Source organism: Mesocricetus auratus, unplaced genomic scaffold, assembly GCF_017639785.1.
Source record: "Mesocricetus auratus isolate SY011 unplaced genomic scaffold, BCM_Maur_2.0 Super-Scaffold_100015, whole genome shotgun sequence".
NCBI classification, from domain to species: domain Eukaryota; kingdom Metazoa; phylum Chordata; class Mammalia; order Rodentia; family Cricetidae; genus Mesocricetus; species Mesocricetus auratus.
In genome coordinates this window covers 28,741,879-28,767,722 of record NW_024429198.1, presented here as the reverse complement: position 1 = coordinate 28,767,722, position 25,844 = coordinate 28,741,879, and the positions used below count along the sequence as shown (strand labels likewise).

The 25,844-nt window shown below is 46.6% G+C and overlaps 1 protein-coding gene across 1 annotated transcript in view; it reads left to right on the top strand.

Annotated features, from left to right (window-relative positions):
- Positions 1–3,562, top strand: part of Adamts16 (ADAM metallopeptidase with thrombospondin type 1 motif 16) — a 106,313-nt gene extending 102,751 nt beyond the window's left edge. Inside the window, exons 22-23 of the mRNA XM_013125086.3 lie at positions 1,147–1,294; positions 2,372–3,562. Of these exons, the coding sequence (XP_012980540.2) occupies positions 1,147–1,294; positions 2,372–2,487 (264 nt within the window). The 3' untranslated portion in view covers positions 2,488–3,562. The remainder of the gene's footprint in view (positions 1–1,146; positions 1,295–2,371) is intronic.
- Positions 3,563–25,844: the final 22,282 nt, after the last annotated feature.

Sequence of the window (25,844 nt, the reverse complement as noted above, 5' to 3'; positions counted from 1 at the left end):
ACCTGGTATCCTCCTGAAGTCACTAGCTCCCTGTGCCCATCAAACCCTCAGTGACTAATCCAAGAACATACCAGACAGATTCATATCTGAAGTTAACCCTGAATATGGCTACCTCCAGGAGAGCAAAGGAAGGGACACCAGGGTGTTGGGGAAGTCTTATGTCAATAAAGCACTGCTGGCCAATAGGAATCTAGATAGGTGGGACTAGGAGTCCAGGAGGACTCTGGGAAGATGAAACACAAGAGAGTTGAGATGTAACGCCATGGGGTAGGAAGCCCGGAAACTTCTCCAGTAAGAGACATACTTAGATTAACAATTATGGGATAAATACTTAAGTCAGAGCTAGCAAGTAAGAAACAAGCAAGGCCAACAGCTTCATAATTAATATAGCCTCTTGTGTGTTTATTTGGGACTGATGCGGCTCTAGAACCAGGCTGGCGGGAGGGCTTCTCTCAAGGAAAAGCTTCCTTTTACACCAGGGTTTTGGGCCCTGTGCATGATAATAATTAGTTCAAGACCAAGCCCCACACAGATGAGAAAGCACCTGGCATTGGTCTCAATGTCAGTCAACAATTTTATCATCTCAAATACTTTAAACAGAAAACAAAATGATGTGGGGGAAAGTTCCCTGTCATTTATTTATTTATTTATTATTTATTTATTTATTTATTGAGTAAGAGTAACCTGTGATAACTTCCCTGGAAACAGGACCTGAGTTGTTTTCATTTTTTTTTTTACACTGTCTATAATTTGAGGAGATCCTAGGCCAATCCACAGGTACCTGTGTTCTTATTCAATACACTGATTACTTTTGTAAGTGTGTTGTGTCCTGACATGCTAATCCCAGGGAACCTTAATCAAGGCAGTAGTATCAGATCCCACTGGAGTGCGTCCTGACAGGCCAAGGCTGTCTACTCTTGATCCCCCAGAAGGGTGAGATAGCAGCAGCCGCATCACACAACAATCACGCCATGGGCTGGTCTGTGGCGCTGTGTGAGAGAGCTAAACTCACTTCATTTCTGGGATCTTCAGCCCTGTGACTGTCACTCTGGCGAACAGCACTGCCCTCTGATGAGCGGTCATGCCAGTGGTTGAGCTTGTATTGACATCCAACCTGCATGTGACTGTGGTGCTTTCCCTCTGCAGTGCACAGCCAGCTGTGGGGGTGGCGTGCAAAGCAGAACCGTTCAGTGCCTGCTGGGGGGACAGCCAGCCTCGGATTGCTTCCTGCACCAGAAACCGGAGACCTCCTTGGCCTGCAACACACATTTCTGCCCTATTGCAGAGAAGAGAGGTGAGTGCCAGAACCCCTCAGTTGGACCTGGGAGTGTCAGGTTGGTGATATTTTGGAGGAGTTCCTTAGAAGATCCCAGGACACAGGGATACTGGATGGAGCACCCTGGAGTTGGGGCCTTGCATCTGTAATAGCCTTTACTTCTCTGGCATCCTCCGCTTTTACAATGAAACAGTCACAAAGCTACACCTGCAACTCTCAGCCCACCCCAGAAGGCCAGAGCCATTTGTGTCGCATTTGTCCTTTAAAAGCTTATGCTTACCTCTTCTTTATATGCTGTTTATGGTGTTTAGAAAGACAGTTTTAACAAAAGAGACCTTGAAATACACAAAGCGTCCTTATTCCTTGGGTAGGATCTAAAGGCCACCCTTGTGTATGGGTAAAAGGCCTTAGGCAATTGCCGAGCCTGATGCTCTGGCTGCCTGGGCTGAATCTTAGGCCCAATTGTCTGGCAGGCAGCCTGTAGCTGGACTCACCCTGAGAACTAGGCAGTTGGCATTCAGTGTACATGTTTTATGCCTCCTTCCTGGACAAGGAGCTGCACCAGTGCGTTTAGCACAAGAAGACCCCTGTTTTGCAGGGAGGGTTTTAGGAAAACAACTGCTCTGAATACCCTATTGTGGTCTTCAAATACCTGACAGGGAGTTTCTTTAGGGACTTAGAGGTTTTTTTTCCCTTTTGGCTCACAGTTCCAGGGGATACAGTCAGAAATGGTGGCAGGGGTCAGAGAAATTTGGCAGGAGTGTGTGTAAGGCAGCTGGTCACATTGTATCCATAGACAGAAAGCAAAGGGAAAAGAAGTGAGGGCAAGACTATACAACTTCTAGGCCCACCCCTTGTGATCTCCCTTTTCTAGTGAAGCTCAACTCCCAAAGGTTCCACAGCCTTCCAAAACTGCACTGCCAACTGAGGACCAAGAGTTCAGACAAAACTGTCTCTAGGGGATGTTCCACATTCAAACAACTAGCTTGGAGGAGGGGAGCTCCTCTTTGGCAATAGCAAATTCACTTTCTTTGTGCAACAGTCCAGGGTTGTCCATGGGAGCCTCGGGCTAACACACAATATGCTTTTTTCTAGACACTCCCTGCAAAGACCTCTTCCACTGGTGTTATCTGGTACCTCAGCATGGCATGTGCAGCCACAGGTTCTACAACAAACAGTGCTGCAACACCTGCTCCAAGTCCAACCTGTGAGCTGGGACCAGTCCCGGCAGCAAGAAGATGCCCCCGAGGGCAGCAGAGAGAGGCCAGACGGGAGAGTTGTGCAGTGTGTGTTGGGATGCATCCGAGAACAGGACCTGGAAGTAGAAGAACTATGGGACTTTTGACCCCGAGTGCGTCCATGTGTTCCTGAATACGGGGACACACACTTCCACCCACAAAGACATGGTCTATTCTCCAGCTGGATGGGAAAATAGGGTCCTGCTGGTTGACCTCCTGCACATGGACAGGAGGGCCTGCCCTATAGGGCACAGGAAACAGCTTCCCCTCATGTTTGCATTCAGCCAAGTCAAATGCAAAGATAGGCAGAGCTAAGTTAGCAAATGCTGGATGTATTTCTAGGAAGACAAAGACAAGAAATCAGGAAAATGTTCACAGCATCTGCCATCCAGCACGCCTGCCTCCCTCCTACCTCAGGGACACCACTGTCATCATAAAACATCTGTGGACACTGAAGGTCAGGTGTGAGATAGCTCTCTCCTATCCCAGTAGCCCCTAGAGCAGGTGCCCTCTGTGGACTCTGATTTGGGACTTTTGCATAATTGGAAATGGAAAATGAAATCCATACTAAGGTGCTTTCTTTGCATCCAGACTCTGGGCTGGCAGAGAAACTTTGATACTTTGTTTTCTTTCTCAGTTATTTACAGTGAGTTCCTATTTCAACCCCTTTCTCCGTGTTCCGTTCTAAATGAGGGATCAGAAGCACAGGTTACACTAAAATCTAAGTGTCCCTGGAAAATCAGTATCCCCAGTAACAGATGTCAGTCAAGTGGCCGATGTACTGTTAGTGTTAAGCCCTGGGCTCGGGTTTGTGTGTAGGGTGGTTTTAAAACACGTTCCATACATTTTATTGCTTCTGAACTGAGAGCAAAGGCCTATGACCTTCAAAGGAAAGGCCTCATGGCAACCTTCCAACCGACCCCCATACCTCTCCTTCCTGTCATTATTGGTGCTTATTTCTGATCTCCCCCACCTAGGGCCTTCCAAAGTAGGCACCTAGATATTTATATTTGCTGAAATTTTATAATAAATTTTATATTGTATGGTGTGCTTTGGAACCGCATCATGGTTTGTCATGAGGGTTGCTTCTGAGGTAAAGGGCTGACAGAAAATACCAGGAAAGCAGTGTCTAAGAGGGCTTTTAGAACACCACGGAATGTTCTTCTCCCTTGTCATGGAGGAGAAGACAGAGCTGAAGGAGAGATGGGCAGGGCCAGGTGACAGAGACCTCGTGCTGTGTGGCAACATCTGTAACCCCGGCTGGCTACGTGTGGGACTACCCTGAGAAGCAGAGCCCACAGGCTGTGTAGAGAGCAGAGAGGTCATTCGAGGGACTGGCCACTGATTATAGAGCTCTGTCACTTTGGGGTCTGGAGTAGAAGCCTGCAGTCTGGAAATACGAAAGTTGGCATGGCCATTTTGAGTGTGAATCCCAGAAGGCATCAGGCTAAAAACTCAGGTACAACTTCTATTCAGGCTGGCCTTCAATCCACTGTGTGACCAAGGATCATGGACTTCTGACCCCCTGTCTCCACACCTCAGGATTATCAGGGTGTGCTTCCGTGCCTGGCTTATGATGTGCCAGGAATGGAACCATAGCTTCGTTGGTGTTGAGCAAGTCCTCCATCAGCCAAGCTGCATTTCCAGTGCTGGTCCACCCTTTTCTGGGGGAGCCTGTGTCTTTTCTGCATGTTCCCTCAGCTCATCTAAGGTCCACTCACATGCAGGAGTGCAATCTTCCTTTAAAGGCTAATAATCAGAATGTTAATCACGGCTAGAATGCACTTTCGCAGCACACATTGTCTGGCTTTTAGTTGACCATCGCATGCTCTGGCCAAGTTAGCCCATCAGAATAACCACCACAGCACTCCCTCTGGTTCAGGGGCATCCAGCCCTAATTGGGACCCATGGAAAGCCATTGCTGTTCCTATGACTGGGGCACACAGACCCCTTTCCACAGGGACTCATAAACTAAGGCACTGGGGGGATGTCAGCTCCCCATGACTGACTACTTACCAGCACAATCTGCTTTGCTTGAAAATGACCTCTGCTGGTGCAAGAGCACCCCATAGCTTTGAGTACACAGGCCATCTCGTCTTCCCAAATGGAGAGACTCCACAACCCATTTTACAGACAAATCAAGAAAGAAGCTCTATGTAGTGCTCCCTGATGACACAAACCAGAAAAGGGATTTGTACATTTCTATAGGATATTGTATACATAGGTTTCTATAGAATTCTGCATAACTTAGAGTGGCACATTCCAAAGTCGTAGTTCTCCAGACCTCACAGTCCTGTTGATTTACCAACTGTTTAAGGCAGCTTTCCAAGACGCTGCCAACACAGCAGACACTTAGGAAACTGTTATTCACTCCATGGGCTCCTCCTAAGATACCTGCTGACCTGGTTGTATGACCAAGATGATGATATTTATGACAAATACGATGAAGATGTGGTCTCAAACCCATAATGAGATAATATGCAGTGCCAAGTTGACATAGGCAGTCACAGTAGGATTCTACATGGGTAGGACCAAGCAGACAGGTGTTGACTTCTACAGGGAGCAACAATGCTGAGAGGAACAGCTTCCTGGTGCTGAAAGCGAGGATGGGCCCATGAGAAGGTGAGGAAGTGAACGGAGCAACCACCATCTGCCCGTGGCTCTTGGGGAAAACAGCAAACAGGGAAGCTGAACTACATCTGCCAAAGTCAGGCTGGTAGGACTGGAAAGCAGGGACCCTTCTTAGCCTCCCCACTCCAGGCCAGCGCCTACTCATGGTCTTCTCCAGAGGGACACAGAAGGGACCTCACCCAGGCTGGACCAGGTCTGACCAGAGTCTTTATCTGCTCTCTGTTGTCAACACTGGAGTCTGCAACTGTCCAGGACGGCATTCAGATTGGGATGTGTTTGCTGAGTATGGAGCAGAGAGATGATACTAACAGTGCTGAACCTGCAGCTCTTATTATGAGGGGCCATTCCAGCTTCAGGGGAGGAGCTGTGAGCACAGGACAGCCAGGTGGCTCCCAGGCCATCAGATGGTAAGCTGCAAAACCGATTTGAACCAGAGAACAGAAGCCCAGCAGTGACAGCAGCCACAGTCCTCGTCCTCATATCCACAGCACATAGTTTCATCCCGCTCTGGTCCTTCCCCTTGGTGGACAGATCTGTCCCCACAATGCTCTGGATTCTTTGACTCTGTGCCAGGCATTCTTAGTCAGACTCTAATCACCTGAGCTACCTTAAAATGCTACTGACCACTCTAAGATAAATAGACAACTGCTACATCCCACTGATTACCTAGGATCACCTTAAAGTGGACTTGCCCACTGCACCAGGACCCACACTGGACCTGGACCCCACTGTACTCACTCTCCACAAATATCAGGGTCATCAGATAATCTCTTCCCAACTTTTTCAACTTGTATATTCTGATGTAGTCTCTAGCTTTGGGCCAGAGAATGGTTCTAGGTACAGAGCATATAAATGCCACAGGGATGAACCCAATTCCAAATGGAGGGCAGGGTCCTGCCTTTTGACCCTCAACACCCTCACACCCTACATGGGATGCCTAACGCTGGGTACCAGTAAGCCCATGGAGGAGATCAGTGACCAACTCCTCCTTTTTCAGGACCCTCCACTCACCCATGGCCACGCACACTACCCTGGAAGCATCCTATGGTTCTGAGCCCCAAGGAGCTGTGGTCCTGTGATCACGATAAATCCTGATGTGTTGTGTGCTACCCTAATCTGAGCAGGTGACAAAGGGGCCAAAGCCAGAGGACTGGAGAGTTGAGAAACATCTTTACAGCCTCAGCATGCTTGGTGATGGATGACTTTACAGTGAGTAAAAATACTGGCCACACCTTATCATAGGGGCTTAGGTGGGGATTTTCTCAGCTCCTCTGTCAGTTGTCTTCAGAAACCATGACAGAGTCACAGACAGCCATTGTCCTGTCTCGCTGGCCTCTTGGGAATCATGCCAGGTGCAGCTTTTTGAAACCCACTGTGGTGATCCCAGAATGTCCCAGCAACAGGAACCACAGCCATCTGGACTACCACAGACCCCAGGAATTCAGGGCTGCGAGGGAGTCAGACAAAACAAAGCTGTGGTGAGACAAAGTGAGGAACCAGCCCCAACTGGTCAAAGCGAGCAGGCGGCACTCTCCTCCCTGTCTGCCTGTCTGTCCCTGTAGATCCAGCCAAAGCTCCCTGATGCAAACAACTCCTCCCCGCCTAGCCCAGCAACTCCAGTGCCCAACATCTGTAGGAGACTTGAAAGATAAAGAAAGCCTCCTACACACCCCAAAATTCCTATGACAAAGCTCACCCTTCCCCACCCCATACCCAGGATTGCTGCTTATCTTTGTAATTCTGGAACTGTCTGGGAAGCCAAAGCAGCCACGATTCAGCCCTTGGCTTTACTCCTGGGGGGTGCTCATGCCGCTGTATCTCATGGGACACATCAAAGACCCCTTGAGTCTGTTTCAGGCAAGTCCGATGCTGCCTTTGGGCTGGAGAACAGGAGGCAACCTTCACATCCGGGCTCTCTCCTTGACTCTGACATGTCACCTTCTCCCAAGATTCCTGTGCTCTTCCTTTACTGCAACTGTGATCTGCCCCTAGAACTGTTTCTCAATTACTTACTTCAGGAGGCTAAGGCTAGTGAGCCCTATAAGTAGTGATCCCAGAAAGAACAAAGACCTTGACTATAGTAGGAACAAAGACCTTGACTATGCTTCCTGAACAGGGACTGCAGGTCCACCTACCACAGCACCTGGCTTTGGGGGCTCGCCACACAGTCCTGATATCTGTTTCTTCTCTACACGTAAAAGGAGAGGCCAATCATTCCTCCCATGATGAAGTTTCTCTGGCGGAGTCTGCATGTACCATGGGCAGAGGCCAGGAGGGCGTTACAGAAAAGGACAGCCCCTGAGCCTCCTCATGAGTCACCCAGCTCTGCCCCCACACAAGAACCTAAAAGGGGCAGAATATGATTCTGCTGGTATGATGACACCTGACCTCTACCAGGGTCCCCTCACCATGCAGATTTCAGGTTCACAATACTTCAGCCAGTGGGAGGCCAAAAGGCGACATAGTTGTGTTTGGACACTGGAACACAGAGTAGAGACCAGCACTGACAGTGTTGCCAACTCCTCACTGTTGTCCTGTCCTATCACAGAGAAAATAATTAACTCTTAGAGAAGGAAGATAGTCAGATTTGACAGACCATCAAATACCCACTCCTCACCCACTACTTCTGGCTTCCACCTTGAACCTGCCTGTGAAACTAAAAGCAAAAGACAGAGCAGCTTCTCACATGGATTCCCTCATGCTCCCACACAATGGGCACCATCCCCAGGGTAAAATTCCTCCTCACTTTAAGCACTGTCTTTCCTGTGATAAGCCTAGGCGCTTCACCACATCATACCCCAGGCTAGCCTCTTCCTTCCCCTCTACTTCCACAGGCATCCCTCGTGTCTGCCCTAATGTGGGGCCATACTCCAAGTGTTTGAAACCAGAAAGCTTGTCGTTGTTTTTGGAAGTCCCTCCTTAGTGTACACCCAGAATCCCTATCCCCAAACCATTCAGTGCTGATGCCAAAGCCTCCCCTCCCCCAAGCATGCCTTCCATCCCTTTCCCTAGCCTGGATTGTCACAAAGGTCCCAGTCTCCACAGCATTTCTTCTCTCCCCCTCCTCCCAGTTGATGCCAGAAGGGGCTTTCCAAATGGTTCATACTTCATATGGTCCACACTGATATTCACTGATGGGCCCCAGTGGCCTCATCTCCATCCACCTACGTACCAGGAACTCACCCCATCCACACTGTCATTCTCTGGAGTCCCCTGTGTCTTCATCATGCATCGCCTACTTCGCAGAAATCTCACATAACCAGATGCTAGCCTTTCTGTTTTACTATCATTGAGTTAAATTTTAATGAATTATTTTATAATAGGTGTTTTGCCAGCAGGTATAGCTATATACCACGTTCATTCAGTACAATGCTTGCATACCAGAAAGGGTGACAGATCCTTGAAACTAGAGTTGGAGACAGTTAGGAGCAGCCAGGTAGGTGCTGGGAATCAAATCTGGGTCCTCTGGAAGAGTGGAAAGTGCTCTTAACCACATCATGAACCAGCCTTGAAATCAAGGCCTCACTTATCAGGTAGCTGGTGGAAAAGTGTTGTTTTAAAACAGAAACAAAGTGTGAAGAGATTCTGTAAGATTTTCTGGGATCCTTCTGGTCCTGATTCTTGAAATCCTTATGCTCAAATACTACTCCAGGTCACAGGCAGAGGAGGAAGATGCCATGTCTGTAGAGTCCAGAGCTGCCTGGCTATTTGGAAAGGGAGGAGATATTCAGGTTGAGAACCTCCTGTCAGTGTTCCCCCCTCAAGCAGCCATTTCTATGTGAGCATGAACCTTGACTGGATCTGAAAGCAGCCAATCTCCCTCAGGGTCTGGACTGAGTATCTCAGAGCACCCACCTGGTGCTAGCATTGAGCCATGACCCACAATGGTGGTGATTTCTTCCTCTGATCTTGTGCTTTTGTCAGCTGGACTAAACTGTCCCCTCAGCTGGGGACTAAAACCCACAGAGGATCAGTGAAGGGTATACAAGTCATAAATGCTAATCTGAAGTGAAGGATGAGCTAGCAACAATTGTGGGCCCTGTGGCTAGGAGTGTGGAAAGAGCTGGACCCTGCTGTGCTCCTAGGCAGGCTCCATGAGTCTGCCTGCTATGCTTTTACATCTGGTCCCCACCACCCTCTTCTCAGGGCCAAGGAAGGCATGCCTCATATGTCTTTACGAAACCCGGGAGGATTGCTTCCTCTGGCTCAAGTCTCCATGTGTCTCTGTGCCAAGGGATGCAATTAGCTGCCAATTCTCACTCACACTGAACTCCATGCCTTCTGTAGAGGCATTTGATATCACAGAGCTGTCCTCCCTGGAGGAAGCATCTATCAATACAAATGAGGTCACAGGGTTCTATTTTCTCCAGTAGCTGGGGTATATCCAAACCTCTCTCATTACCCTGACAATGTATCACCAAGAGGAAATGGACCAAGTATTTATTTAATTTCACTCCCCACCACCACCACTCTTAAGTGACTGCAATTGTTCTGGAATTCATGTGCTTTGCCACACTTCTGTCCTTGTTACCGTTGCTTTCAGGACCCTGGGAAACGTAAGATCTCTTACCCTGGTACATGTTATACATGGAATTATTCCCCAAGTTCACACACCGATGCCCTAAAAGCTCCAGTGTAGTCTTTAGAACCAGGATCTTAAGTGAGCCTCCTGAAGTCTGATGAGATCATGAGGGTGGGACCCTAATGTAATAGGGCCACTGTTCATAAGAGAATAGCCACCAGTCCCTCCCACTCCTTCAAGCAAAGGTCATATGTGGTGGTTTGAAAGAAAATGGCCCTCAAAGGGAGTGGCACTGTTAAGGAGGTGTGGCCTTGTTGAAGGAAGTGTGTCACTGTGGAGGCAGGCTTGGAGGTCTCTTTTCTCAAACTTTACTCAGTATGACAGTCAGTTGACTTCCTGCTGTCTGCCTATCAAGATGTAAGGACTCTTAACTCCAGCACCATATCTGCCTGCACACTGCCATGCTCCCCATCATGACAACAATAGACAATGGACTGAACCTCTGAAGCTGTAAGCAAGCCATCCCAATTAAAGGCTTTCTTTGTAAGAGTTGCCATGGTGTCTCTTCACAGCAATGAAAACCCTAACTGAGACAGCATGTGAGGACACACCAAAGGTTGCATCCACACCAGGAAGACAGCACTCCCCGGAAGCCAGCCCTGTTGACACTTTGATCGTGAACCTCTAGATTTATAGAAAGATCAATCTCAGCTTCCAGAGAACTTGGTCTTTCTCCTTTTCTGTCTGACCTACTGGACCAATTCTCTATTTCCTTCATTTTTGCCTTTAAAGGACTGTTGTATATTCAGTACCTCAGTCAGTCCTGCACAAGCTTAAATGAAGAAAAGAGAGCATAGATTATGAAGCTTATGTTGTAGCTAGAGATTTGAGGTCACACAAGATTAACATGCTTGGAATGACCATTCCTTTCTGGAAGTTTCATCAAGATAAGATAATATGGTGCTCCAGAGGCAGAGGCAGCAGATCTCTGTGAGTTCAAAGCCCACCTGTTCTACATAGTGAGTTCCAGGACAACTAGGGATACATAGGAAGATACCCATTTAAAAAAAACAGCAAAAAAAAAAAGACTCCAATGGGTTGAAAGCAAGTGTGCAACACTTTGTGCATTTTCAGTATCATTATCATCATCATCATCATCAACAACCAAACTGAGGGGACATCATATGAAGACATCCCTGACACATGGCCTTGTCAATACTGAGCTACGTGAAGCCTGGGGAGAGGTGTAAAGACCATCTCATCCTAGTGTTCTGATATATATATATATATATATATATATAAGAAGATGAGCATGAGAAAAAGACGCCATGCAACAGAGATCAGGTGGAGAGGTTTTTTATAAGGGAAAATGGAGTGAGGAAATGGGGGAGGGGAGGAGGGAGACTGGCCTCTGAGGATAGAAGCAGGAGAAGAGAAGGTGGGAGAGACAGAGAGACAGGCAGAGAAGCAGAGAGAGAGAGGGAGACAGACAGACAGACAGACACAGACACAGACACAGACACAGACACAGACACAGACACAGAGAGACAGAGGAAGATGGGAGGTAGGCAGGTCCCTTTTAAAAGGGAACATAGTGAATGTGCACAGGTGGTGATCTTAGTGGCTGCAGCTGAGGGTGTATCCTGTCAGAACCCCAAGGACAGACCAGCACAGATGCCTGAATACTAACATATAGGCCCACTGTCACAGGGCCCTGGCCAGTGCCATAGACTCCTAATACTGATGTCACTTATTTGATCTGCATGCTGGTGACATAACCTACTTGCTACACAGTGACATCGTTTTTTGAGTCAGCTCTGTGCTTTGATAGAAATTCTCATTTGCAAAAGGAGTTAAGATGCAGATGAGGGACACGGGGAAGAAGGAGTAGTGTGTGAACACTTCCACCGCCCGCATTTGCTCGGGTGTGTGTGGTGTTGGAAGGGCCACTGCGAAGCTCCATTCTTGCAGCTTCAGAAAATCAGGACCTAGGCCTGAGGATGTATCTTTCAGACTGGGCAGGATGTGAGGAACTTCTGTTTAGGACTCATTTGAGCCTCACTGCTTCAGATGCCTTCTGCAGTAACTGAAAGGGGATGGAAAATGTTAGGAGGCCCAGTCCAAAAGGCCAGGAATATCAGGAACTCAAGGAGTCTGTGGGTCTAGAGGGGGCACTCAGGTAGAGCACTAGGCTAGCGTGTTCAGACCCAGCACTAAGCCGGCATGCACAAGGCTGCAGGTTTCAGTTCTAGCATTGCACAGAAAGGAGACTTGGCATTGGAAAAGTTGATGGTGCACAGCCCAAGTGTCTCCTATTCCAAGTTTTTTCAGACAATGAGCTTGCAAAAATGAAAGGATGTAAAAAAAATCACAGGTGCCCCACGAACATCATAAACGGGAAAATGTGCAGGATGGAAGAACAAAGATTACTGTCCAACCCGTGCTTCGCTGTGAGTCAGTCTGGAGGAAAGCATCCCTAATAACTAAAGAAGAAATGAATGGGTGGCCGCGAACACTGATTTCTTTGTTAATGAGATAGTAAATGTGTGGTGACCACTGACTGGGAAGTCTACCTTAAAAGAATGTTTGAAGTTGCGTGGTCCATGTCTGTGCCAACAAAGCCACGGTGAGGGAGAGGGCCCATGTCTGGAGGCTGGTGTGCCGGCTCTAGCTTCCTTTAGGAAAGTCAGTAGTTTAACTGCACATGAGGTGTGGAAGGTAATGAATGTCCTTTCCCATGTCAGATGTTGTTGGTTCTGAACCTTCTGCCACTCAGGGTGACCATTTACCATTTTAAAAGAAAACTCAGACACATGCTTCAGGTCCCCTGGAATTCCTCCTCCTTTGCAACCTTCAGATAAAGAAATACATCACCACTGGAGCGACTTCACTTTGCCCTCTCTCGACCATGGCATCCTGCTAGACTGGCAGTGCTCACTGAATGGTGGGCATGCTGGGAGACAGGGGATGTGAACACTTCCTTTACACAGGGATTGCCAGGCACCCAACCAAGCCCCTGACTCTGAGATTGCCTTCTGCTCCCATGTGCCAGAAATCCTCTCCCCAGAGGTCACACTCTTGTGTGAGCTCTCGTGGGTGCTCCCATGTCACAAGCAAGAGCACATTCCCCTGGGTTAAGCAGTTGTCCCTGAGTATCAGGCCATGAAGCTTGTGGTCCTGGGATCACAAAACCCATGAAGCTTTTCATTCCAAAATCCTCTGTGGATCCTCCTCCAATTTCCCCTTTTTCTTCATTTTCCCCCCTGTTACTCCATTCCACCACATCAAAGCTCCCAAAAAAATAAACATCCAAACGCCTAGTAACTCCCTGTGCTTGTGCAATACTAGCCTCAGATTCATGAAGGCAAAATCTTAGAGGTCTAGGAAATGCGTAAAGACATCTTGCTCAGGTCTTCAGTCCACTCACCGGCCCCTACTCTTCACACAGAGTGGTGCTATGGAGACTGATGGAACTGGTCTCTACCATGGAATTGCTTCCTTGTTTATCACAGAGTCTTCACAGTGTGAACCAAGGAGCACCCAGCAGAAGAGCAGTGTGAATTAGAGGGAACTGGAAATACTGGACACTGTTTGGGCACTGAGATCTGCGCGGAATTGGGAAAAGAAGCCTGTGTCTGGCAGGAGAGACTGGAGACTCTCCTTGACATCAACACAGAAGTAAAAGGAGCTTAAATCAAAGGTGTGTGTATACAGTGTGACCCTTGTACACTGGTGACAGGACAGGGAGGGAAGGGTGGAGGTTTGCAAGGAGAGAACTCTCATTCATGTCCTAGAGGCAAAGCTTGGAAGCAAGGAGGTGACCATCCAGGAAGCTAACAGGTATATGTCAGGGGTAGGACACGGGTGGAGCAAAGTCCATCTTGGGTGATGTGGTAAGGACAGGGGTGGGAGTGGAAGAGAAGAGAGAGCTCACTCCTGCAGATGGAGAACACTGGAGGGCAAGACGAGGCAGCAACTGATTTGCAGGAGCAGCTGAGATGGTGCCTGGGAAGGAGGAGGTGGGTGAGCAGGAGCACACGGAGCGTGTAGAGAAAGGAGCGATCCTGGGCTGTTACAGACACCTGCCTCCTCTCCTGAAATCTCCCAACACTCCTGAACTGGCATCTCAGGAATTAATGGAATTCCAAGGTGGTTTATAAAGTGACCAAGTTTGCTTTTAGGGGTGAGTTCTCTAGTGTGGGTTCCACTATTCAGGGCAGGCTAATTCTCCACTCTGAACAATCATCCTGTGGCACGGTTGGTGTAATGTGGCCCTATGTCCAAAGGAAGTCCAGGCACACCCTCCAGGAATGCCTCACACCCTCCAAGGAAAGCCACTGCTGGTGGTGCTAAGAGAGCATTCGCACCCTGGCTCAGCCCCAGGTGCTCCACTTACACCTAAGCATGTAAAATCTGTTCATAGGGGAACGGATATAGAAATCTAATAAACAGTGGGGATTTCAAGAAGACAAATCTACTAACAGAGTCACATAAAGTACACAACCCAGAAGTCCATGATATGCAAAGGATGTCCAGAATGACTTAGCCAGAGTCCAAGTTTGGCCATAAATAGTAAGAGGGTTGTAGAGCATGTTAGCAGTAGCACTGCTTGCAGAGCCCACAGTTAAAGCTTCTCCATGCCCAGCATTTATACCTATTTTCCGGTCATTTTTGATAGCACAGTTAAAGTCAAGAAAAAAATTTTAAGAAATACTACCCAGTGGAAACTAGCAGAAAGCAAACCAAAACTATGAAATTAGAAAAACAGTCAGATTATAGATTTCATTTACTCTGAAAGTTGGACCAGAACAATTCGGTAGAATAGGAGCATGTTTCTAACACCAAACATTCAAACAAATGCTGGAGCAAATGTTGAAGTTGATCCAGGCATGGTAGCCCATGCCTGTAATCCCAGCATTTTGGAGGTAGAGACAGACGCATCAGGAGTTCAGGGTCATTATTGTCCACTCATCAAATCCAAGGCTACATAAGACACATTCATGACACTGGAAACAGATCTTGCAGAGGTGGCTCGGTGCTGTGAAGGCATGAGTTTGAAATCCCAGCATCCATGTAACAACTCAGGCATGACTGCATACTCACCTGTAGCCCCAGTGCTAAGAGGGTGCAGAGGCCAAAGTATCCTGGGACTCACTGGATTCCAGCCTATCCAGGGTCAGTGAGAGATCTTGTATTAAAGGTTTAAGTTAGAGGATGATTGAGCAGGATTCTACATAACCTCCTTTGTCCTCCCAACACACATGGGATGGCTGGGAGGGTACACTCACACTATTCTACACAAACATGCACTAAATACACACACACACACAAACACACATGGAGGAGGAAGGAGGGAGTGGACTCTTGACCTCACTATCATTGAATATCCCCAGAAGCCCACGTGCTTAAGGATTTTGTCTCCAGCATGTGGCAGTACTTGAAGATATTGGAACTTTCACTAGGTGACGCTTCACCTCCTAGAAGGAATTTGAGGCAGCAGAGGCGGGTCCATGGGAGGAGAGATGGATGCCAGCCCCTTTGCTCCCTGTTTCCTGGATGCAGAGCACGAAGCCACCACATCGCCACCACCGTGAGCTACTCTCCTCCTTTCTGGTCCTTCACCATCTAGGGACTGACACTGCCGAGGCTGAGTAAACCAAGGATGACATTAGCCACCTTCTCAGGCCCTGAAGCAGCGTGGCAAACACTGACTTGTGGGTTTCTCAGTCTAAGGGAGAAATGACCTCTGCATCACAGCGACCCAGAATGTTTTCAACTTTATAGTGATGCACATCTATCCCTACACACCCGTTCTTGTTCAATTTTTAGCATGGCACTAAGTAAATCACATGAGCCATGGATCACCTTATCATAATGTGTATAGGGCAGGTTTCCTTTTGATGACCAGATCTACCTCTGGGCCACATAAGTGTTCAGAACACATATGATGATACAGCCTAGCCTAAACCATGAAGTTTGTGAGGGTAGGCACATGTGTGGTTTTACTTTAATAACATTGTCAACTTAATGTGTAAAAACTTTTAAAACAACAAAAGGACAAATAGCGTAAAAGAAAAAAAAACTCACACAAAAAATATTCTAAACTGTTTTCCCAAAGATCTGCAAATGGTCAGTAAGAAGATAAAGAGATGGCAAATGTTATTAATCATTAGGGAACTACAAGCTAACGCCACGGTGAGCCAGCTCTTCACACCCACAAGCAGAGCAGAGCTACAATAACAAGTTCATTATAAAGCCTTTAAGCGCCAAGTATTGAGAATGCAAAATGCTGTAGCCAGCCCCTGTGGAAAGCAGCTTGGCTGCCCCTCAAAAAGTGCAACAGATTTATCACATGACACAGCTTATGAAATTTTTCTCTATAAGCACAAGGAAATTGAAAACATATTCACTGAAAACCTTATGAATATGCATAATGGCATTGTTCAGAACAGCCCAGCCTGTACTCTGGTCAGCCACATACACGGCTTCATGAAAATGAATCTTGATTCAGCCCTTGAGTGACCCACTGTGATTCCTGTCCCTTTGTCAGGAGTCCAAAGAACCTGCTCGGTCAGCAGAGCGATCGTCACAGCAGACAGGCTTCAGTCTGGCTGCAGGCTCTCCTGTCCACAGTCAGATCAGCCCAGGTGAGTGGTGACTGGAAAGTTCTACGCCACACTCCACTGTGTCACTGCAGTCACCAGGCCTCACATCTCAGGAGGCTGTGTACTCACTTTGCTTCTTAGATGCGACAGACTCATCTAAATGCCTCCTGAGCATCTCCAGGGGGTGTTTCTGTAGTCACTTTCCAGAGTCAAGTCTAGAAATCACAGGCAATCCTATGGTCACATTTCTTTTTTATCCCAAAAATACCATTTAGTCCTTTTGGAAGCAGGGCCCTCTTGGTGCTAATTTCTCTATTTGTTGTTGAGACATAAATTGTTCATAGAGTCCAAATTTACAAAACGGTTGTCAATTGGCCTCCTGTACCGAGGAGCTCAGCATCTCCATTTTGGCATTTCCCTCCACCCTACAAGGGTCTGAGGTCAGAAGAGAACCGTGTGAGTCTCCAAGGGAGCTGAATCCTTGATAATGGAGGGAGATAGAGGTAGGATAGCATCTCCGAGCTGCATAACCGAGGACAGCGATTTATCTACCAACCCACACAGGCAGAATTTACTGCGATGAGATAGCAAGAAGGCCACAATTAGCAACAAGGGAATGTGGTAAAGATGGGGCTAAATATTAGCATATTTTCCCGGCCTGCCCACCCACACCCTGAGTTCTGTTCCACCAGGCCCTGCTCCAGCCTCCTCCATTGGTGGGATCTTCCATGCATTTGTTTCCTGTTAACATGGTTCATACCATAATTACTCAGCTTTCACACGGCATGGGACCCTCCCATTCCCACAAGACTGCAGACCACCCCCTTCCTGACTTCTCCTCCGACTGGTTTATCTCGAAGTGTGTGAAAAATGCATTACAGATGGAACCTTATGACTAGTCTTGTCCTCTTTCTCTGTGTCTATCCTGCAGCCTGAGTGTGTTCTTGGAGACTAGAAGTGGACGGTCCAGGACTGAGTGCCCAGGGATGGATGACCTTCCATTCATGACCATGCCTATGTGCCCAGCCCCTAAAACTGATGAAGAATTTGAGAAAAACTAGCTATCCCATAACTGAGCAACATTAAGAACTAGTAATCTGGGAACCTACAGATGGTTCTATGATTAAGAGCACTGAATGTTCTTCTAAAGGAATGAGGTTTGATTCCCAGCAGCCCCATGGAGGCTAACAATCATTTGTAAGCCCTGTTCTAGCTATACCATGCCCTCTTGTGGCGTCCACGGCTACTGCATGTAGGTGGTGCATAGACTTACAGGCAAACACTCAAAAAGAGAAAAAAAGAAAAGAAGCAAGGAAGGGAAGGAAGAAGGGAGGGAGGGAAGAAGAGGAAAAGGGAGGGAGGAAGCAAGCAAGCAAGAAAGGAAGGAATGAAGAAAGGAAGGAACAAAGGAATGAACGAACAAGGAAAGGAAGGAATGAAGGAACGAAGGAAGGAACGAATGAAGGAAGGAAAGAACGAAGGAAAAAGGGAACAAAGGAAAAGGAAGGATGAATTGTTGGGCAAATAATCAACCTGTGCCTCTGGATGTCCCCACAGAGGAAGAACTCAGGCTGCACCAACACCACCACAGATGATCACCAATAAAAGAGACAGCTGCTATGACCGATCCACTAAAGGAAAGTTCAGTGTCCCTGGGGGACAGCTGGTAGGGAGGAGAAAGCAGTCCTGCTTTCTGCATGTCAAATCTTCACTGGCTCCAGATTTCTCTCCTCTCAGGCCTGCTCAGTTCCTAGAGACACAGAAAAGGGCTCCCCTAGGGGCAAGCCACCGTTTTTAGCTCCCATGGTAAGCCAGGATCTATCTTGTCAGCAACTAGAAACTACCCCTGGAACAAGAGTCTCCAAACCATGCACAAGGCCTTTCCCCGCCTGACTTTCTGACATAAACACAACAAGGGCTCTCTCACCCGGGCTCCCAATTCCTCCTCCTTCCTGCCTCCTGGCCACATGGGTGCATCTGTGTGTGGTCCTCTATGGCCTGGAGTGCAATCCCTCTTCTTGGGGAGCCTGAGTAATACAACTGTTCCCATTATATTTTCTGTGTCTTATCTTCGTGTGTGAATACACAGTTGTCTTCATGAATCAAAACTCATGGTACCTTTTCACCTTTCCCCGTATGCAGCACTGTGGATATGGACCAAGCCACAGGCATAGAAACCTCCACCCAGGTCTAGGGCAGAGCCTCTTGGCTATCTTGGCCCACCACACACACACACACACACACACACACACACACACACACACACACACACACACACACACCTGGGCATGAGCTTCTTCCTCATTGGACTGTTTCTTCACTAAACGACTGACGGGTCCTGGAGCAGTGGTGCTGTGCTGTGCGCACCCACACAGCCCCTGGCACATTGGCAGAAGTGTGAATGTATTCCTATTCTGTTACTGAAATGTGTCAATTAACATTGGACACTACACCGCCAGTTATAGTGTCTGTATTTTGGCCAGATGTTGATTTCTGTAATAGTCTCTATCTGTTACAAAAGGAAGTCTCATTGATGAGGCGTGAGAGCACAGGGTATATATTTAGAAAGAAGTTAGAGTTTATATGGTTTAGGACAGTAACTGCAGCAGATTCTCTTCTGCAGTCCATGATCACACCTGCCACAGGTAAATGACCAAGTTTACAATACCAGGCATGATCCCCCCATTCAGCTGACCTTAAGTCCAATTCGGCGGCAGTGGTTACCCCCAGTGTACAAGCACCACTGTTGCACCCTTGAGGATGTCTTGCTATATTAGTCATTGTTTGGGTTTATAGTCTGCATAGTTAAATAAGACAGAAGTGTGAAAATGGTGTAAATACAGCAGTCCGTATGTGAAATTCTCAAAAATAATTTAAATAAAAATGAAATATCAGATAATGATCCTCAGTTCTGTTTCTTTAATGCAGCTCTCACTAGCTCATTTGCAAATGTCTGTGAAGCTTTCTCCTGCTCTGCTTTCTTTACAATCCAGACATAACACAGTAAAGTGCCTCCTTGGCTGTTTTAGTAAATCCATGGTTTTCACCGCCACCCAATTCCAAAACATTTTCATCATCCCACAAAGAAACTCCATCCTATAGCACTCAGATTACCAGCCTCTGGCAACCACTAATTGACCTCCTGTCTTTATGATTTTGCCTACATAGTGTTTCACATATGTGAACTCATAAAGAACACAGCCACTGTCTATGACCTCTCTCGTTCGTGAAGTGAGCAGGGTGACCTTTTCCTTCTCACAGCTAATGAGAGCAGACACTCTGTTTATACACTCTTCAGTTGATGAGTTGTTCTCATGTTTTAGTTGTTAGGAACAATGCTGTTCTGGACATTTGTGTGTGAGTCTTTGGGTGAACATGTGTCTTTGTTTCTTTGGGGTTTGTAACCAGGAGTGTAGTGGGACCTGTGGTAACTCTGTTTAACTTTGGGAGGGAGGAGGCACATTCAGTTCTCAAGGAAGCTACTCCATTTCTCACACGGGTCAGCAGTGTGTAAGGATTTTATTTTTTCTACTCATTAACCTTCACTGCACACCCTGACCCTCCTGAGAGCAGTGGTCCTGATGTGAGCACTTCACACCTGACCCTCCTGAGAGCAGTGGTCCTGATGTGAGCTCTTCACACCCTGACCCTCCTGAGAGCAGTGGTCCTGATGTGTGCACTTGACACTCTGACCCTCCCTAGAGCAGTCGTCCTTATGTGTAGCTGTCTAGGCTTTGATTGCTTTTCAATAATAACTAGTCTATTGACCGTCTTGGATGTATGCTAATGAGATGCTTTATTTTTTTCATTGCCTATGAGAAGCTTTTCTGCATTGTTGAATTTGTTCTTTACATATTATGGATATAGTTTCTTGTTGGATGTGTGGATATTTTCCTCTTTTCTGGGATTTCTTACCCCTACTTATGTGATAGCATCCTTTAGACAGCAAAGATGAAATTCAGTGGAGTCTGGACTACCTGTGAGTTTGTTGTTGTTTCTCTCCATTTATGGTGGTGCTTTTGATCTAAGAAATGACTTCTTAAAAAGAGGTCATGACAATGCATGCTTGCTTTCTTGTAAGAGGTTAACCCTTCTGTGCAGTAGATGGGTCCCTAGGTGGTCCTCACTATTCAAGGGTGATGAGGAAGAATTGAATGAGTTCATCTCATTCTCTCTCAGCTCCCTAAGCGTCTGACCTCTGACCCAGGAGAGGACCTGTAATCAAGATCTCCAGTAGACACACCCAGAGATTTGTCTCCAAGGTGACTCCAGAGCCTGCTAACTTGACAAACAGCATAAATATCACAAGCATGTCCACAGTAACTGAGACATGGAAAGTCTCACTGAGAGGACATGTCATGTCGACCTTAACAGGAGTCTAGGAACACTAAGTTTCTTCCTCCTGTTTCCTGTGCCTGGTTTGGATGGATGGGGAGAAGCCAAAGCCCAGGACAATCAGATAACCCTTCCACAAGGATGTAGAAGACCAATTAGATATCACAGAAACTACTCAGTGCTTCTTCCGTGTATGCCTAAATCATGGTTGGCTGTGGGGTGTGTTGGAAAGATTGTTTTGCTGAAGCAAAAGCCTCCATGGTGATTATTTCTGCTCCCAGAGAGCTTAGAAACATGCTTCAGCAACACCTGGAGCGAAGACCCTTGGTTAAAGGCTATTCAGCACTAGGCAGTTTGGAATCCATCTGAGAAATCTAAGAAACTCCACAAGGTCATGGATTTAAATCTGAAGCTTTCCAAGGGAAAGTAGGTATGGAGAGACTCTGAAGGCTGAACTTGACATTGAGACCCTGCCCTCAGAAGGAACACCTGAGCCCTGTCTTGTTCCCCCTCCTCTTAGTATCTACTTTCCTATAATCGGCCCTAAAAAAAATCTGGCTAGAGGTATCCATTATTGTACTTATCTCTATAAAAATATATAAGTGGCACGTGAATAAATTTCTACTGGGAAGGACCTCAGCTGTGCAGATGTATCTCCACCTCCATTCCCATTTGTCTCCTAGACAGCATGCCTCCTTGGCACTCATCAGACCCCGTGTTACGTATTTACTGGCATGCTCACCGAACACCTGAGATATGCCCACAACTCCTAGGACATCAGCATGTACTCACCTCCACTTGTTCCATACTCTGGCTTTCACAGACACATACACATGCTGCCTTTTAGAATACACACATGAAGTTTATGTTTGACATGACAGCTTCCCTGATAGGCTCCTGTGATATCTGTATTCAGCACTTAGTCAACATCAGCTTAGGTCCCCATTTTGCTCCATTTTTCTCTAGACTGGATCTTCAGTTGTTTCAGGTGCACCACGTCCCTGTAACTCATGTGTATCTCGGAATGTGACCTGAAGTTGGGGTCTTTAAAGAAACTAATCCTGATACATTGATATCATTGACTGTTTCCTAACCCAAGTTGATGGCTATTCCTGTAGAAATATGAACACACACACACACACACACACACACACACTTAAAGCCTATGTGCACACAGCTGTTAGTGGGTTCACATGCGACCTCAACATTGCCAAAGGCCAGCTGGGGAAAAATGTGTCAGGAGATATTAATAAGGGAAAAGAATGGACATTGAATAGTACTTGACTCTTGTATGCAATGGCATGTGGGGGCTTAAAGGGGAAAAACAAGACATGAAAAGCAGGGCAGAGGGCTCAAACATGGAGACTTTACTGCGGCCCTAGGGTAACTGAAGATCGAAAACTCTAGGATTTGGGATGATGACAAAACGGGAGCAGGGGATGGTTTTGAGGAGGGGACATGGAAACTACTGGGCACAGCACCTGAGGGAATGCCCTGGGCTCCCTCTGCACAGCACAGGGCAGGAGTCCTCAGTGTTTTCCTAGCTTTATTTTCAGGTTGTCCTCAGCATTTCCCCGGGGAATACCACACACGCTGCTGCCCTAGAAGCCTACAACTGTCCTCATGGTAGATTCTTGCTTGTCTCTGTTGGTATCTCTGCACAGGTTCCCACAACTCGTAGACTTTCTCAGGCTCTGCTCGCTAAGATCCTAGCGACAAGCTTCGGCAATTGTCCAGATGAGTGACAAATGGCTGTGCTGGCTGGTTTGATATTTATAGACTAAATATCCATCTGGGCTGTAAATGTCTCAGCCTCTTTCATCCTATGGAATAGTGTCAACAGTATCTGTATGCTTGTCTGACTCCGAGCTCTGCAACACTAGGCTACCAAGCCATGTCTGGAGAATAGTGTCTTTCTTCTTTACTTCTTGTCACATTGTTCCAGTGAATTTTTTTTCTGGAACCCAGGGGACATACTTCTGCCTGGATAGCAAATAATTCTCTTTCCTGGGAACTGCAGCACTCAGGAAAGAAATGGATAGCTAGGTAATAGACAAGAAACTAGGGAGATGATAGTGATAGACAGTAGGTAAGTAAATAGATGATAGAGAGACGGAAGATAGATAATAGATATAGAGATGATAGACAGCTACATATGATAGACAGTAGATTATAGATAGATAGATAGTGATGATTGAGATTAGATGAATAGATAAATAGATAAATGATAGATAATAGACTAACCAGCAGATGGCAGATAGAAAATAGCAATATAGTAGATTATAAATACATGATAGACAGTTGGTAATTAGTTGAGAGTGAGGAAGAGAAGAGGAGAGAGGAGAGGAGAGGAGAGGAGAGGAGAGGAGAGGAGAGGAGAGGAGAGGAGAGGAGAGGAGAGGAGAGGAGAGGAGAGGAGAGAAGGAGTCCATCTGGTATACAGCCTTTGAAGCTGGCAAAGCTGGGGAGAGATGGATGAAAAGTCACATGGAGCCGCTCCATAAAGTGGGCATAATCACAGTGCCCTCCTCAAAGGGTTGCTGTGAGAAGGTAGGGAGATAACCCGTGTGGGTTGCTCCTGGCCATGCCTGGAACACAGGAGGTACCCATTAGACTTTATTGCCTATCCACCTAGTGCTGCTTTTCTTTAGCAAACCCAGTTCAGAAGTTCATGGTGTCTGGTGGTAGGTGAGAAAACCTGCTGATGATTGTTTTGACACAAAACTTCTTCAGTAGTTGCCTCTGTACATGAAAACCAATTTGGTTTATACTCTTGGCCTATAGAATGTTTTCTTTTTTAAGTCTAGGCTGTATTGGTAACTAGTAGATGGGCTTTGGAAACACATAATCACAGAAAAATCACATGGGTTGGACTTGTTGCCTGTCATTCACCTGAGGAACACTCACCCACGTGGTTTCCATAGAAACCAAAACATTTGAGAGGTATATGGGACATACCAACTTGTTCTCCAAACCATGTGAAATAACCTTTTTAATAAAGACATGAAAACCATCCCATGGAATCAACAGTGGCTTCTGAAAGATGTTTGGTCACCACATATGACTTTGTGATCTGTCCCTGTGCATTGAAAAGCAACCCCTTAGGTACTCAAGCATAAAGAGATAAACACAGATGTCCAATGTTGTCTGACCTTGGAAGCTAAACAGAGTCAGGCTTGGTTAGTACTTGAGTGAGAAGTGAAATGTTTCATGAATTCTCTCTCTGTGTGTCTGTGTGTGTGTGTGTGTGTGTGTCTCTCTCTCTCTCACTCTTTCTCTCTCTCTCCCCTCCCTCCCTCCCTCCCTCCCTCCCTCTACCTCTACTTCTACCTCGTGTGTGTCTGTATGTGTGTCTGTGTGTGTAACAAAATTAATTTAAAAAGAGGCCACAAACTTAAAAAGGAGCAAGAAAGGATGTATGGGAGGGTTTGGATGAAGGAAATAGAAGAGAAAACGATAATCACAGAAACATGTGTTTCTTGACTGGGCTCTTCTGAGTCTCAGGCTCCTGCTCCAATGGCAAACAAGTCCACAGAGTAGATATTCTGGGAGAAGGAACGAGGCCTGAGGTGTCTGAGGCTTTCATTCCAGGAGGAAACAGGAAGAAGGCATTGCCACCTCCAGTGTTTGCTGGGCACCCCACTGTGCTCCCTTACAATTCCAGATGAGACATGGGTACACTTTCTGTGTCCTCAGTGTTTGCTGGGCACCCCACTGTGCTCCCTTACAATTCCAGATGAGACAAGAGTACACTTTCTGTGTCCTCTTCATGGTTTCCTTTCCAGCCAGCTCTGCCTCAACTCCTCTAGGCCAGTGTCAGAATTTTATGGAAAGACTGTTCTTCCCAAAGTTGAGATATTCTGGAGCATGTTGATAAGTCATGGGAAGGTTTTGCTTGGAAAGAAGTTCAAATACAGCTCCAGCTTCAGAGAAGTAGGTGAGGAGTCTGCAGCATGACTTCATAGCCGAACAAAACTCTTCAGACTCTCATGCTCCTGACCCCAGAAAAAACATCACTGTCTGGGTATCTGCAGAATTCACTTTGATGTGGTCACCTTTACTACCTCTGTCAGAGTCCAGACTTTCAAATGGGATGTCTTCTGCTTCCAGAGACCTCTCCCTTTCTTCTTTACATCCCAAAGATGTCACTTGTCCCTCTGGTGGAGTCTGTGGCTTGTCACTGTTTGGACTGAACCATTATAATGGTGCGCCCTCTCTCCTCACCATAACTGGCTTTTCCCAGGAGTCTGATAATGGGTGATACTCCCATGTGCTAACTTCCCACATGAACATCTTTGTCCTCAAAGTGTCTTTTCAAATCCCTCATCTATTTTCATTGCGTTGGTTTTTGTAATTGAGATCTCATTACTGATATGAAAGTTCATAAACAGGCATAGATTTTGTGACAATTTCTCCCTCTCCAAAGCCTGACTGCCATTCTCCTGACATCATCTTTCACAGAGCAGAGCTTGGCCACGCAGATGAAGTCCAACTGACCTTTTGGGATTTAGGATTTTAGTTCTTGTTGCTCTATCTGAGAGTCATGTGCCTAATTCAAGGTTGAGGATATTGTTTTCTCTTCTTAGTTTTTTTTACAAGTTAACTTCTTTTTTATTTTATTTACTTTGTGAGTGTTGTAATTTAAGAAAAGCAGCACACAAAAGAAAGATGCTATGTGACAGGGTTCAAGTAGTGGGTTCCTTTTTTTATTAGAGAAAGGGATCATAAAAGGGGAACAGGGACAGGGGAGACAGAAGCAGCAGGAGAAAGGAAAGAGGGGAAGAGAGAGAAGGATGGGAGGTGGGCAAGGCCTTTTTAAAAGGAAACATAGTGAATGTACACAGGTAGTGCTCTTAATGGCTATACTTGAGGGTGTATCCTGTCAAAACCCCAAGGACAGGCCAGTGCAGATGCCTCAATACTAGCAGTGAGCATGTGAGAAGTATGGGTGTACACATACATATCACAACATACATGTGAAGATCAAAGAGTAATTTGCCAGAACTTTCTGTCTCCTTCCACACGCAGATTCAGGAAGTTAGATGTAGACTATCAGGATTGGTAGCAGCTATCTTTTAACCAGATGGATCAACTACCTAGTCAGTCCTCTTCTAGAAGCTGTATTGTGTTGCTCTATGCTTGTGTATATAATCCATTCTAGTCACTTCTGTATAAGATGTGAGGCTTGTTTGTCATGTCTGATGTCCCACAAACCCGGCAGTAATTGTTGAAGTACT